The sequence below is a fragment of the Heterodontus francisci genome, chromosome 14 (genome assembly GCF_036365525.1).
Source record: "Heterodontus francisci isolate sHetFra1 chromosome 14, sHetFra1.hap1, whole genome shotgun sequence".
Lineage (NCBI taxonomy): Eukaryota > Metazoa > Chordata > Chondrichthyes > Heterodontiformes > Heterodontidae > Heterodontus > Heterodontus francisci.
In genome coordinates, this window is record NC_090384.1 from 81,472,838 (window position 1) to 81,486,965 (window position 14,128).

At 41.8% G+C, this 14,128-nt stretch overlaps 1 protein-coding gene across 3 annotated transcripts in view; it reads right to left on the reverse strand.

The window, feature by feature from the left end:
• Window positions 1–13,492, reverse strand: part of ext2 (exostosin glycosyltransferase 2) — a 231,496-nt gene extending 218,004 nt beyond the window's left edge. Inside the window, exons 1-2 of one of the 3 annotated variants that reach the window (XM_068046470.1) lie at window positions 13,288–13,491; window positions 1,658–2,217 (exon numbers count right to left, since the gene is read on the reverse strand). In XM_068046470.1, the coding sequence (XP_067902571.1) occupies window positions 1,658–2,193 (536 nt within the window). In that variant the 5' untranslated portion in view covers window positions 2,194–2,217; window positions 13,288–13,491. Of the gene's footprint in view, window positions 1–1,657; window positions 2,218–13,024; window positions 13,217–13,287 lie in introns of those variants that run through there. The other 2 variants (XM_068046471.1, XM_068046472.1) reach the window with 2 other exon arrangements.
• Window positions 13,493–14,128: the final 636 nt, after the last annotated feature.

The following is a 14,128-nucleotide window of genomic DNA, read 5'->3' on the forward strand; positions in this document are numbered from 1 at the left end:
AGATGGAGTTCAACCTGGAAAAGTGTGAAGTGATTCATTTTGGAAGGTCGAATTTGAATGCAGAATACAGGCTTAAAGACAGGATTCTTGGCAGTGTGGAGGAACAGAGAGATCTTGGGGTCCATGTCCATAGATCGCTCAAAGTTGCCACCCAAGTTGATAGGGTTGTTAAGAAGGCGTATTGTGTGTTGGCTTTCATTAACAGGGGGATTGCGTTTAAGAGCCGCGAGGTTATGCTGCAGCTCTATAAGACCCTGGTTGGACCACACTTGGAATATTGTGTTCAGTTCTGGTCGCCTCATTATAGGAAGGATGTGGAAGCTTTAGAGAGGGTGCAGAGGAGATTTACCAGGATGCTGCCTGGACTGGAGGGCATGTCTTACGAAGAAAGGTTGAGGGAGCTAGGGCTTTTCTCATTGGAGCCAAGAAGGATGAGAGATGACTTGATAGAGGGGTACAAGATGATGAGAGGCATAGATAGAGTGGATAGCCAGAGACTTTTTCCCAGGGCGGAAAGGGCTATCACCAGGGGGCATAATTTTAAGGTGATAGGAGGAAGATTTCGGGGAGATGTCAGAGGTAGGTTCTTTACACAGAGAGTGGTGGGTGCGTGGAATGCACTGCCAGCAGTGGTAGTAGAAGCAGATACATTAGGGACATTTAAGCGACTCTTGGATAGGTACATGGATGATAGTAGAATGAAGGGTATGTAGGTAGTTTGATCTTAGAGTAGGTTAAAGGTTCAGCACAACATCGTGGGTCAAAGGGCCTGTACTGTGCTGTACTGTTCTATGTTCTATACCCTTTATGCCTACTTTCCGTCCCCAAGCAATTGCTAACCCATGTCAAAAGACTAAACCTTTGAGAAGCTCAGTTTCCTCTTTTGTGGTAAACATATCTTCCTCCAGTAACTCTATAAGGCCCAAGTCTACCCTGGACAAAAATACTGTTTCTGTATCTGTGAAGGATTTTCAAACACCTTCCTCACACATCTTGGGCGGGTTAAGAGGAAAAGCTTATTGTCCATTAGGTGAACCCTCTTACACCTCTAAGATCCAAACCCTTTGCAGTGTCTCACTATTCTAACCATATCATCTGTCTCTTAATATTCTAAATATCAACTTTCTTCTTTTGCCCCTCCTAATCTGCAAATATACCATCCTCTACACACCTACTCCCAGTATCTTCAATGTCATAATTGAAACTCTACTGTATCCTGCTCAAACGCATTCTTTCCCAGAATTACAAAACCATGGAACTCTATACAGATCTTTCAATCAGCCTTTCTCCCTGCAACTTCCAGGATTTTAAAACCCAAATTTTAAGCCTCCTAATCACTACTTCCTTCCCCTCACTTTGTTACCTTTTCATATTTGATGACTTGTTCAATGAATTTTGACTATTCATAAATTATAAGTGGTGACTGTGTAGTTTATGAGCTCTTCAAAAAAAAAATAAGCAGTTCAATTTTGCTGCGTCTATGGGAAGTGAGTATGATTTCAAAACTGCAATATGCAACATATCTCATAACAGCTGAAAATTATCAGAACTCTAGGACTGTATATTTTCATCTGGCATAGAAATGCAAACAGAGCTTAATTATTTTCCAGATTAACAGGAAGATACAACAAAACAAAATGAACTCTTTGCAACATACCTGGATAACTGGGCCAATGCCTGCGCCGTTTCCTTTATCCTGAGGTTATTCTGATTAAGAACATCAATGGACGGAATAAACAAACATGCCCTGTTAAGATCATCTGTGTAGAAATCACTTTCTGAAATGGCAGTCAACAATTCATTATATTCTTTGGAGATGGTGTTACTGAGCACAGTGCCATACTCATCAACATACTTTTTCAGTGGATAGATATAGACTTTTATTCTGTTCTTGGGGTTATACCCACAACGGTATACATCAAAGCAAGTGTGCATTCTACAGCTCAAGTCCCCTCGTTCAGGAATAGGACTGTCTTCAGATAGCTTGACTTCAGGAACATCGTTAATGCTGCGCTTTTCAACTGTCCACTCATTGGTAGATTCGATTGTATGTGGCCAGAACTGAAACATTCCTGTGGCTACAAGTCCAAGCAATACAATTGAAAACAGAGCTATGTAATAAATTCGGTGTTTAGTTTTCATCCTGGGAATAAGGGTAGGGCCCCGACTGCTGTACTTGGTTGAAGCATACATAATGTTATTTCCTTCCTATGGGTTCTGGGAGTTAAAAAAAATGCAAGTGATTACAAATATATTAATAACAAGGCTGCAGTTATAAAAGTCATTGTTTAATCATCGTTAAACTGTTGCAGTCAACATTATGTACGTAACTTTAGCAATAAAATTAAATCTGTAATTCAAGATATGAAAGTGGAAAGGCTGTATTTAATTAAATGCAACTGTAATTTTGTTTCTGTTCCAATCACGCACCAGCCTGCCAATCATCACATCACTGCAAGCTCTGAATCAGATCTCATTTAAAAGCATCTGTTTTCAATGTTGCAGTAATTTTAATTTAAAAGGAGGACGTTTTAAGTCAAGGAACATTCAAATCATTAAAGTTGATTAACCAAGAGGGCGATTGAGAATATTTTTCAACTGAGAACCAGGTCAAATACAGTAAGTTGAGAGGGGAATGAAGAGGAAAAAAGGACTGGCAAAGAGAGAACATGAAAATAGAATGGCAATTATAATAAATGGGAACCCAAAAATCTTCTACCTGTATATAAATAGTAAGCAGACTGAAAGTGGCACTTATTAGGGACAAAAAGGGTGATATATGCTTCAAAGCACAGGGCAAGACTAGAACATTTAACAAGCACTTTCTATCGGTGTTTACTAAGGAAGAAGATGCTGACAGAATTTGGCAGAAGTGGTGATGGTAGAATTAATGGCTGGGATGAAAATTGATAGGCAGGATGTACTGGAAAGGCTGGCTATACTTAGAGTGGAAAAGTCACCTGGTCTAAATGGCTTGCATCCCAAGTTGCTAAAGGAAGTGGAGGTGGAGATTGCAGAGGGGCTTGCCATAATCTTCCAATCTTCCTTAGATACAAGGGAGGTGCCACAGAATTGGAAAGTGATAAATGTGACACCCTTGGTCAAGAAAAGGTGCTAAGACATTCCTAGTAACTAGAGGCCAGTCAATTTAACATCAGTAGCAGTAAAGTATTAGAAACAATAATCAGGGAAAAAATTAACAGGCACTTGGAAACGTTTGAGCTAATTAAGGAGAGCCAGCATGGATTTGTAAAAAGATCATGTTTGATGAATTTAATTGATTTTTTTGAAGTACCAGAGAAGGCTGATGAAAGGAATGCAGAGAATGTTGTCTATATGGATTTTTTAAAAAAGTGTTTGACAAAGTACGGCATAAAAGACTGGTTAACAAAATTGAGGCTCATGGAATAGGAGGGTCAGTGTCAACTTGGATAAAGAATTGGCTTCAGGACAGAAAACAGCAAAGTGTGGTAAATGGTTGTTTTCCAGACTGGAGGATGATAGAGAGCGGTGTTCCCCAAGGATCCGTGCTAGGACCACTGCTTTTTTGATGTATATAAATGATTTGGATATTGATATGTAGAGTAAAATTTCAAAATTTGCTGATGATACCATACTTGGAGGTTTGGCAAACAATGACGATGATACAAATCTACTGCAATAGGACACAGATAGGCTAGCAGAATGAGAAGACAAGGGGCATATGGAATTTAATATAGAGAAGTGTGAGGTGATGCATTTTGGGAGAAGGGATGGTAAGAGGCAATATAGACTAATAGTTCTAAAGTGTGTGCAGGGATAGAGAGACTGGGGGTTCACGCGCATAGATCCTTGAAGGTGGCAAGACGTATTGAGAGAGTAGTTAGCAAAGCATATGGGATCTTGGGCTTCATAAATAGGCATATAAAGTAAAGAAGCAGGGAAATTATGGTGAACCTTTATAAAGCTCTGGTTCAGTCACAACTAGAGTATTGTGACCAGTTCCGGTCGCCGCAGGTTGTGAAGGTCCTTGAGAGGGTGCAGAGGAGATTTACCAGAATGGTTCCAGGGATGAGGCATTTTACTACAAGGTTAGATTGGAGAAGCTGGGGTTATTCCCCTTGGAGCAAAGGATGTTGAGGGGAGATTTGATTGAGGTGTACGAGATTATGACAGGGATAAGACAAGGTAGACAAAGAAAAGCTGTTGCCATTAGCTGAATGTACAAGGACCAGGGGACATAGATGCAGTGGAATGTGAAGAACTTTTTTCAGTAGCGAGTAGTAATGACCTGGAACTTGCTGCCTACAAGGGTAGTGGAAGCGGGGATGATCTATGATTTCAAAAGGAAACTGGATAGACACTTGAGGGAAATAAACATGCAGGGCTACTGGGATAGAGTGGGGGAATGAGACTGACTGTATCTCTCTACAGAGAGCCAGCCTGTACTCCATGGGCCAAATGGCCTCCTTTTGTGCCATAATGACTATGACTCATTGTAGTGTTCAGCATTGAATACTTTAGAATTATAGAAGCTGTCTATTGCACTATGAAATTAGGCCCTTCTTCAGACATATGCTGGTACTAGTATCATATCTATCCGGTGTTGAGGGACTTCAGTGATGTAGAGAAGCGAGAGAAGCTGGAATTGTTCTCCTTACAGCAGAGAACGTTACGGGGAGATTTAATAGAGGTCTTTAAAACTACGAGGGGTATTGATAAGAGTAAGAAGCAACTGTACTTCAATTTCCTGTATAGCAATTCCAACATACATTACATGTTGAAAGTGCCTTGTACAGCATTTTATAAATCTTAAATACCCTAAAGCGCACCTACAGCAAACATGATCACAATGTTCATGTAACTTGCAAGCAAAAGGTTTCCTATACAATATCAGGGTCCTACAATACTGTGGATTAAGTCTCCAAACTGTAGAGTCATAGTCATTTTTGGCACAGATGGAGGCCTCTTGGCCCATCGAGTCCATACCGGCTCTCCATGGAACTATGCAGTACCTCCCACTCCCTGGCTCGATCCCCGTAGCCCTGCAAGTCTATTTCACTCAGGTGGCCATCCAACTTCCTCTTGAAGTCATTAATTGTTTCTGCTTCCACTACCCTTGTGGACAGCGAGTTCGAGGTCATGTAGATTCTAGAAAGATTTGTTGTTAGGTACAATTTTTTCTGTATTGTTATTCTCATGTCTGTAAGATACCAATTCATGCTGGGGAATGGCATAGTGGTAATGTCACTGGACTAGTAATCCAGAGGCCCAGGCGAATGCCCTGGGGACATGGGTTCAAATTCCACCATGACAGGTGGTGGAATTTAAATTCACTTAATTAATAAATTCAATTAATTAGTAAACAATCTGGAATTGAAAGCTACTCTCAGTAATGGTGTCATGAAACTATCGATAGCTGTAAAATCCTATCTGGTTCACTAACGTCCATTAGGGAAGGAAATCTGCTGTCCTTACCTGTTCTGGCCTACATGCGACTCCTGAGCCACAACCAAGTGGTTGACTCTTAATTGCCCTCTGAAATGGCCTAGCACGCTACTCATTTGCAAGGACAATTAGGGATGGGCAACAAATGCTGGCTTTGCCAGCAATGTCCACATCCCATGAAAGAATAAAAAAATGGCTCCATAGGAGCATGGGCCCTAGTACCTCATCTCATCCAAGTGACCACTCTGTACATATGAGCCTTAAACTGCACTGGCTACCTAACTACTGACAAACAGATTTTCAAATCATTGTTTTAGTCTACAATTCAAGTTTGACGAACCTGTTGGAGTTTTTGAGGATGCTACGAACAGATTTGATAAAGGGGAGTTGGTGGACGTAGTATACTTGGATTTTCAGAAGGCTTTTGATAAAGTCCCCCACAGGAGGCTGGTTAGAAAAATTAAAGCACATGGGATAGGAGATAATATACAGGCATGGATTAAGGATTGGTTAACAGGCAGAAAACAGAGAGTAGGAATAAACAGATCATTCTCGCGTTAACAGGCTGTGACTAGTGGGTTACCACAAGGATCAGTACTTGGGCCCCTGCTGTTCACAATATACATCAATGATTTGGATGTGGGAACCAAATATCATGTTTTCAAGTTCGCAGATGACACAAAACTAGGTGGGACTGTGTGTTGTGAGGAAGATGCAAAGTGGCTTCAAGGAGATTTGGACAGACATAGCGTGCGGGCAAGAACGTGGCAGATGGAATATAATGAGGACAAATGTGAGGTTATCCACTTTGGTAGGAGGAACAGAGGTGCAGCGTATTTCATAAATGTTAACAGATTAGAAAGTGTAGATGTACAAAGGTCACTAAAAGCTAACATGCAGGTGCAGCAAGCAATTAAGGCCACTGGTATGTTAGCTTTTATCACAAGAGGATTTGAGAACAGGAGCAGTGAAGTCTTGCTTCAGTTGTATAGAACCTTGGTTAGACCACACCTGGAGTAGTGTGTGCAGTTTTGGTCCCTTACCTTAGCAAGGATATTATTGCCACAGAGGGAGTGCAACGAAGGTTCACCAGACTTGTTCCCGGGATGGCGGGACTGTCCAATGAAGAGAGATTGGGGAAGCTGGGCCTGTATTCTCTAGAGTTTCGAAGAATGAGAGGTGATGTCATTGAAACCTACAAAATACTTAAAGGGATAGACAGGGTAGATGCAGGTAAGATGTTTCCCCTGGTTGGGGAGTCCAGAACCAGGGACACAATTTCAAAACAAGGGGGAAGCAACTTAGGACAGAGATGAGGAGAAATTTCTTTACTCGAGGGTTTTGGAATTCTGTACCCCAGAGGGCTGTGGCAGCTTAGTCAGCGAGTATGTTTAAAACAGAGACTGACAGATTTCTAAATATCGATGACATAAAGGAATATGGGGATAGTGAGGGAAAAAGGCAGCGAAGTAGATGATCAGCCATGATCATATTGAATGGCAGAGCAAGCTCAATGGGCTGAATGGCCTACTCCTATTTCTATGTTCCTTCCTATCTTCCTAATTCCCTCCATGGTCTCACCATTCATACGTCTGCAATCCCCTAAATTCCCATGTTCCTGTTTGCACTGCCTCGCTTCAGATTCTGGCTTCCTCTGCACTGCCCCTACTCTCCATTCATCTTCGGTTATAAAGCCTTCAGTTGTTTCAGCCCCACATTCTGAGCACCCTCCCCAAGGTTCTCTGCCTTGCTCTCGTCCCCTTCTTCAGCAGTCTCCTGAAAAGCTACCTCATTGACTTTTCGTCCAGTTACCACCCCTAATACTAATATTGTCATCTGATGTCCCGTTGGACTTAATAGAAGCAATCAGAAGTCGGAACTCGAGCCAATTTTCACCTTCTCTAGCCCAAAACCTTGAGGCCATGTAAGGTACCCTAACCAACAGCAACTTACATTTATACAGTGTCTTTAAGGTACTAAAACATCTTAAGGTACTTCACAGAAGTGTTAAACAAAAGTTGACACCAAGCCACATAAGGAGATATTAGAACTCATGACCAAATGCTTGGTCAAAGAGGCAGGTTTTGAGCAGCTGAGACAGGCACAAATGATCAAATTACGTGCACCTTTGATTGCTTTCTTTCTTTAAATGCGAACACATTTTATTTTCATTAACGTTAAACACTTTCCTTTCTGGTTTGAAGTGAAATACTCTCACTTTAGCAAATTTTAAACTTAAATTTTAGACCTAACCTTGAGAGAAATACATCATTGGTACTTTAAGTGATCTACTTAAAAAGATTACTCCTAATAAACAGGGTGGTAAATTGCATGTATTTGCATTTAAGTGTTTAATCACTCATGAACACCTAAATATCATTTTAATGCAAAACCTGTGCCAATGCAACAGGGATGTTACAAGTCACATCATTTGATACAGTTCATACTGATTTATGTAGCCTTAATAAAATTGCAGATACACTACAAGCTACCTTGTTTGCCACAAAAAGCTTTCACTATGTCACACCAAGAATTAATTGGGGTGAGACAGTTTTATCAAACTGACAAAATGGCACATCTAAATTCAGTAACAGTAAGGGGCCATTAACATAAGTTAGTTAGTAATAAATACAATAAGGAATTCAGGAGAAACATCTTTCCTTGGAGAGTTGTGAGAATGTGGAACTCACTACCACATGGGATATTTGAGACAAATGGCATAGATACTTTTAAAGGTGAAAGGAATAAAAAGGTTATGTTGATAGGGTGAGATGAAGCTCATGTGGAGCATGAAAACAAGCACAGACCTGTTGGACTGAATATGTTGCAAAATTCTGTGTAATTTTATGGAACTCAGCTTAATGTGAGATTTCTCATGTCGACCACTGATTTAAAGATTAATTTTCAGGAGTTATTGAACTCTCAGGCCAACTGGTTGTTTCCTGGAGTTGAAATGAAATGAATACTTTTAGAAAGTACAAATAAAAGAATCAGTCAAAGGAGAATGAAGAGAAGAGGACAAGATATTTAATAAAAATTAAAAACTTAATTTCCTTTGAATTCCCTTCCTAAGTCTTTCTGCCTCGCTACCTCTATCTCCTTTTAGATGCTTCTTAAAATCTACATTTTTTGACCAAGCTTTTGGTCACCTGTCTTAGAATTTTCTTGTGGCTTGGCATCACATTTTGTTTGATAATTGCTGTTGGGAAGCCCCTTGGGATAAAGGCATTACATAAATTCAAGTTGTTTTTTATATCACATATCACCAGCCTGTCTTCTGAGGTCCCCATTCATGCCCCGAGCAATGTAGTTAAAGGAGAAAGCTCTATTCACTCTTAGAAGTAGGTGCTTTGAACTTACTGGATGCTGATCTAGAGGACGAAAAGCTGGCAAATTTTAGTATTAGTTGGCTGTTGCTCTTACCCAGATCAGGTCCCTTGAAAGAACAAAGGCAATTCTGTAAAATATATTATGAAGAAAGGCTGAAAGAAAGTTCTTTCCCCCACTAGAGCACAGAAAGTTAAGCAAGGCATTTAAGAGAGGTTTTTAAAATTATGAAAGGAGGGCAAATAATGGAAGAATACTTCCACTGAGTGGTAACAAGGGGGCATCGGCTCAAGGTTATTCCTAGAATAGAGAAACTGGAGATTTTTTTTGCGAGGGATATTAGAACATGAAATGCTTTACCACAAGTGGCTACTAAGGCAAGAAAATCATAATTTACTAAGGAAGTGGATAAATATTTCAAAGAATATAAAATAATAGAGAACTGGGATCAGAGGAGACAGCTCCAGTTGAAGCAGCAGCACTGACACGGGCTCCTTCTGTGCTGCAGTATCTATGATTCTACGCAAGGCAGCAGAAGAGCTCAGGATGCCTGTGAAAATCCTAAATTGGTGGGTCTTCAAAGAAGAAAGCAAGCAGCTGTAAATTGAAGCTATCTCCTACCAGATGGAGGATAATGATACAAGGGAAAATAGACAGAAAGTACTCCCCCTGAAGCTCACCGTCTCAACTAAGAGCTAAAACAATGGAAAATGAATGTTGATATTTCCACTCCAAGTAGAAAGTAATCTAATTACAACAGGAGTCCTATTCCAGCCAATTACACGGGAAGCAAAATAAAACAGTAACATTCTTTGTTTCATGCTTCACCGAAGACAGATTTTCAAATTAGGGTGCCCGGACTCAGTGCGCTGCACTAAGGGAGCTCAGAGGCCTCTGAGATCAGACAGCTGACTACCTGATTTCTGCATGTACTGAGCATTGTTTTCTGCCGCCAAATCCTAACAAAAATGTCTCCTGCAATGATAGCATTGCTCTTCCTTCTTTCACAAATTATAACAGGATATATATACACACACTCTTTGATGAGCATACTTGTGAACTTTTCACTTACCTAAACTGATAAATCGTAGAAACTGAATCCTACAAACAAATTAGACCCTTTGAGTCAATCAGGTGTTAAGAAAGGGTGGAGAGAAGAACTGCAATAGGTTGCAAAGGATCAGAGGCTGCAGAAAAAGAAACAGGGAAGAACTGGAAATAGAGGAATAAAGATAATATTACACACAAGGCAGACAGGTAGCTTCACTTTACAATTTGTTAGAACAGGAAAGTTATTGCATGGTTGAGAAAGAAAGTGGACCTTCTCTGCAATTCTAGCAAGATGTTAAAGCAGTGTTAATTGCAGCTTTAAAAACATTTAAAAACTATTAAATGTTTCACACTATAATTCTTTGCTTTTGTCTTCCCTGCTTCTTCCCACTCCCAACTACTGCGTTGCCTTTTTGCTTCTGCAAAGGCTTATTATTCCTCCATCGTCACACACATTATACTCTGACTCAGTAGTAGTGCATGAGTCAGAAGGTTATGGATTGAAGCAGCACTCCAGAGCCCAGAGCACACATTCCATTGCAGTGCTGAAGGGAATGCTGCACTGACAGAGGAGCTGTTTTCTGGACGGAACCTTAAACCAAGGCCCTGTCTTTAGGGGGATCTAAAAGATTCCATGATATTATTCAAAGATGTGGAGGACAATTCTTCTGCTGCCCTGGCCAACATTTACTACATTACAACAGTGACTGCACTTCAAAAGTGCTCTATTTAAATAAAGTGCTTTAGGGCATCCTGAGCTTGTGAAAGGCATGATATAGATACATGTCTTTACCCTTCAATCAACATTACTAAAAAGATGACAACAACTAGTATTTAAATAGCATCTTCATCATCATAAAATATCCCAAGATGTTTCATGGGAGCATTATAAAACAAAATATGACACCAGGTCACACAAGATATTAGGGCAGCTGACAAAAGCTTGGTCAAAAAGGTAGGTTTTAAGAAGCATCTTAAAGGAGAAAAGAGAGATAGAGAGGTTTAAGGAATTCCAGAGCAGCGAGCCTTGCCAGCTGACGGCACGGCCATCAACGGTGGAGCAATTAAAATCAGGGATCCTAAAGAGGCTAGAATTCGAGAAGCACAGATATCTTGGATTGTCGGGCTGGAGGAGAATGCAGAGATAGAGAGGGGGCGAGGGATTCAAAAACAAGGATGAGAATTTTAAAATCAAGGCATTGCTGAACAGAGAGCCAATGTAGTTAAGCGAGCACAGGGCTGATGAGTGAACAGAACTTGGTGTGAGTTAGGACATGGGCAGTAGAGGTTTGGATGACATCTATGGAGGGTAGAATGTGGGAGGCCAACCAGAGTGCATTGGAATAGTCAAGCCACGTTATGAGGATTTCAGCAGATGAGCTGAGGCAGGGACAGAGATAGGCAATGCTACACAGGTAAAAATAGTCAGTCTTAGAGATGACATATGATGATTATATGGCCATCTATTTAATCCTTATTTGTGGAACATTACTACAGGCAAACTGGCTACCACATATGCCTATATAATTATGACGACACTTCAGCAGTACCTCATTGGTTGTAAAATGCTTTGGGACATCCTGAGAATGCTATATGAAAAGTGCTATATAAATAATTAACTAGACTAGTTGTTCCCTTTCTCTTAGGAGGAGGGGGAGAGACAACTGTGTAGATGATGGTTTCAGCAACAGATAGACTAAGGTAGGGGTGGAGACAGGTGATGCTATGGCAGTGAAAGTGCATGGTCTTTGTGATGGAAAAAATATGGCGTTATAAGGTCAAATATGATAGCAAAGTGGTGAACACTCTGGTTCAAGCCATGACAGTAGCCAGAGAGGGAATGGAATCCATGTCAAGAGTACTGAGTTTGTGGTAGGGTAGGGAGTTTTTGGCAGGGGCCAAAGACAGTGGCTTTGATTCAATGTTTAACTGGAGGCTTGGGAGAAAAGGGCATGTGCAGAGGCAGTTAAATGGATAATCTCCATCTTGGTGGTGGAAAAAAAAATGAGCTCTTCGTACTCACTGGAGGTAATAGTGCAGAAAGCAAGGGTGAGGAGCTTGAGGAAACAATTGGTAGTAGAAAAAATGCCTGGTGTTATCTTTGCCCTCTAGGATGATTCTGGAATAGGAGGAGATTTTGGAAGAGAAGAGCAATACCTGGATATGCCTGATATGGTCCAGTTAGATCTGGTGATGAACGAATAAATCAGATACGTACTTGATGGGTAAACTAGTTTCTGATAACTGATGGACGCGGTTTGTTTTGTTGCTGCCCTGTGAGGCAATATAAGAATCAGAAAGTAGGGCCAAAGACATGCCTTCAACCAGGCTGCTTTTGGAAGCTGACTTGGGAGATGGGGAGTATCTATTATTAAATCAAGTTTTGTATAAATTATAAAGGGATGTACCTACAATTTTTTTTTAAACAGCATCAATGTTTCAGTTCATATTTACTTTGGTAATAAAGATATTGTTTGAAATTGTATTTTTTGCAATTAATTTCTAATGTGCTACTTGTGCAGTAGCCAGGCAAACTTGGCATGTCTGCTACTTTCCATTACTAATTGAAAATGTTAAAATGAATGTTTTCTCTTGCAGCATTCAGAAATTTAGTACTGGTAATGAATGTTGTTGGGGGGGGGGGGGGGGGGGGGAGAATGGAAAGATGGCGCAGTGGCTAGCACCGCAGCCTCACAGCTCCAGAGACCCGGGTTCAGTTCTGGATACTGCCTGTGCAGAGTTTGCACGTTCTCCCTGTGACTGTGTGGGTTTCCTCCGGGTGCTCCAGTTTCCTCCCACATGCCAAAGACTTGTGGATTGATAGGTAAATTGGTCATTGTAAAAATTGCCCCTAGTGTAGGTAGGTGGTAGGAGAATTGAGGGAAGGTGGGGATGTGAGAGGGGAAGGTGGGATTAATGTAGGATTAGTATAAATGGGTGGTTGATGGTCGGTGCGGACTCAGTGGGCCGAAGGGCCTGTTTCGGTGCTGCATCTCTCTATGACTCTACTCCTTGGCTTGAGAGGACACGGATGGGGGCCACACCAGGGTGACAGAGCATACAGGTTTTATTGGGTACACAGGCAAAGATGCTGGAAATCTGAAATAAAAACAGGAAGTGCTCGAAATACTCAGCAGGTCGGGCAGCATCTGTGGAGAGGAGGGCCCTGACTGTTTCGTACCGCGAAGACACTGGGAATAGAGAAGCAAACTGACTGCACCTAGCAAAGCCTGAACGATCAGACTCTGTTGCCCGAGGTTATCATTCGCTGACTATGGATCCTGAGGTGTCGGTAACCAGTTCGGTGCTTATCGCAGGTCCTCTCGTATTCAGCCGGGCCGTAGTACAGGGTGTCAGGCCTGGCCCTGTGAACTGAGGGGAGGCTCTCCCCAGAGAGGCGTTCGCACCCAGTCAAGCCCCTGGCCCGCCGACTCACTCCACCATTCTCAGCCTTTCTAATAAGCCCAGGCTTGGCGACATTACCTGGATGGCAGGCGAACCCTGAATCGCCCTCCGCTGCTACAGCCGAAACTCCATCTCCGAATAGCGGGAGGGGGCCCAATTCCCGCTACGGAAACGGAATCAAAACCCGGAACGGGACACCCAGCACAGCCCAGTGTGGCACCCCGGAAACAGGCAGCGCGCCGCCCCCGGCCCTCAGTGACCGTCCAGGCCCCGCAGCTCCGCCGCCACTGCCCCCTAGAGCGCAGCGGCCTCCACTGCAGCTCCAATCATAGCCCGCTGGCAACATCCAGACATTGCAACTGGCGAGCAGAATGCTGAAAATACACAGCAGCATTGCAGAAAGACCTGGGGGAAGCAGATCGCTGTGCAGGTCGGGTGTATTTGCAGCATTTTGTGTTTCTGTTTCAGATTTCAAACTGATGCAATTTTTTTGTGTTTTTGAGGAAATCTGCTATAACTGTTTCATTTTAAAGTAAGTGACAAATAAGTTACAAGTTTTTGAAGGATATCCAATTTAGGTTTACTATTTCAATTTTTTCACAACAGTCCAGGTGGTTGTGTATTTTTGTTCATAACTGATGCCTTCTGAGCCCCCCCCCCACCTTCATCTCTCAGCTGGGTGTAAGAGATCCTATGGCCTTATTTGGAGTAGGGAGTTCTCCTGTGTCCTGGCTAATATTTATCCCTAAATCAACATGACTTTAAATGTTTGTGGGCTCTTGTGTGCAAATTGGCAGCTATAGTTCCCCATATTGCAACAATGAGCTTTCCTTCAAATGTACTTCATTGGCTGTGATGTGCTTTTTCGACATCCTGAGGTCATGAAGTCACTATATAAATGCAAAGGCCAAGAGTTTCC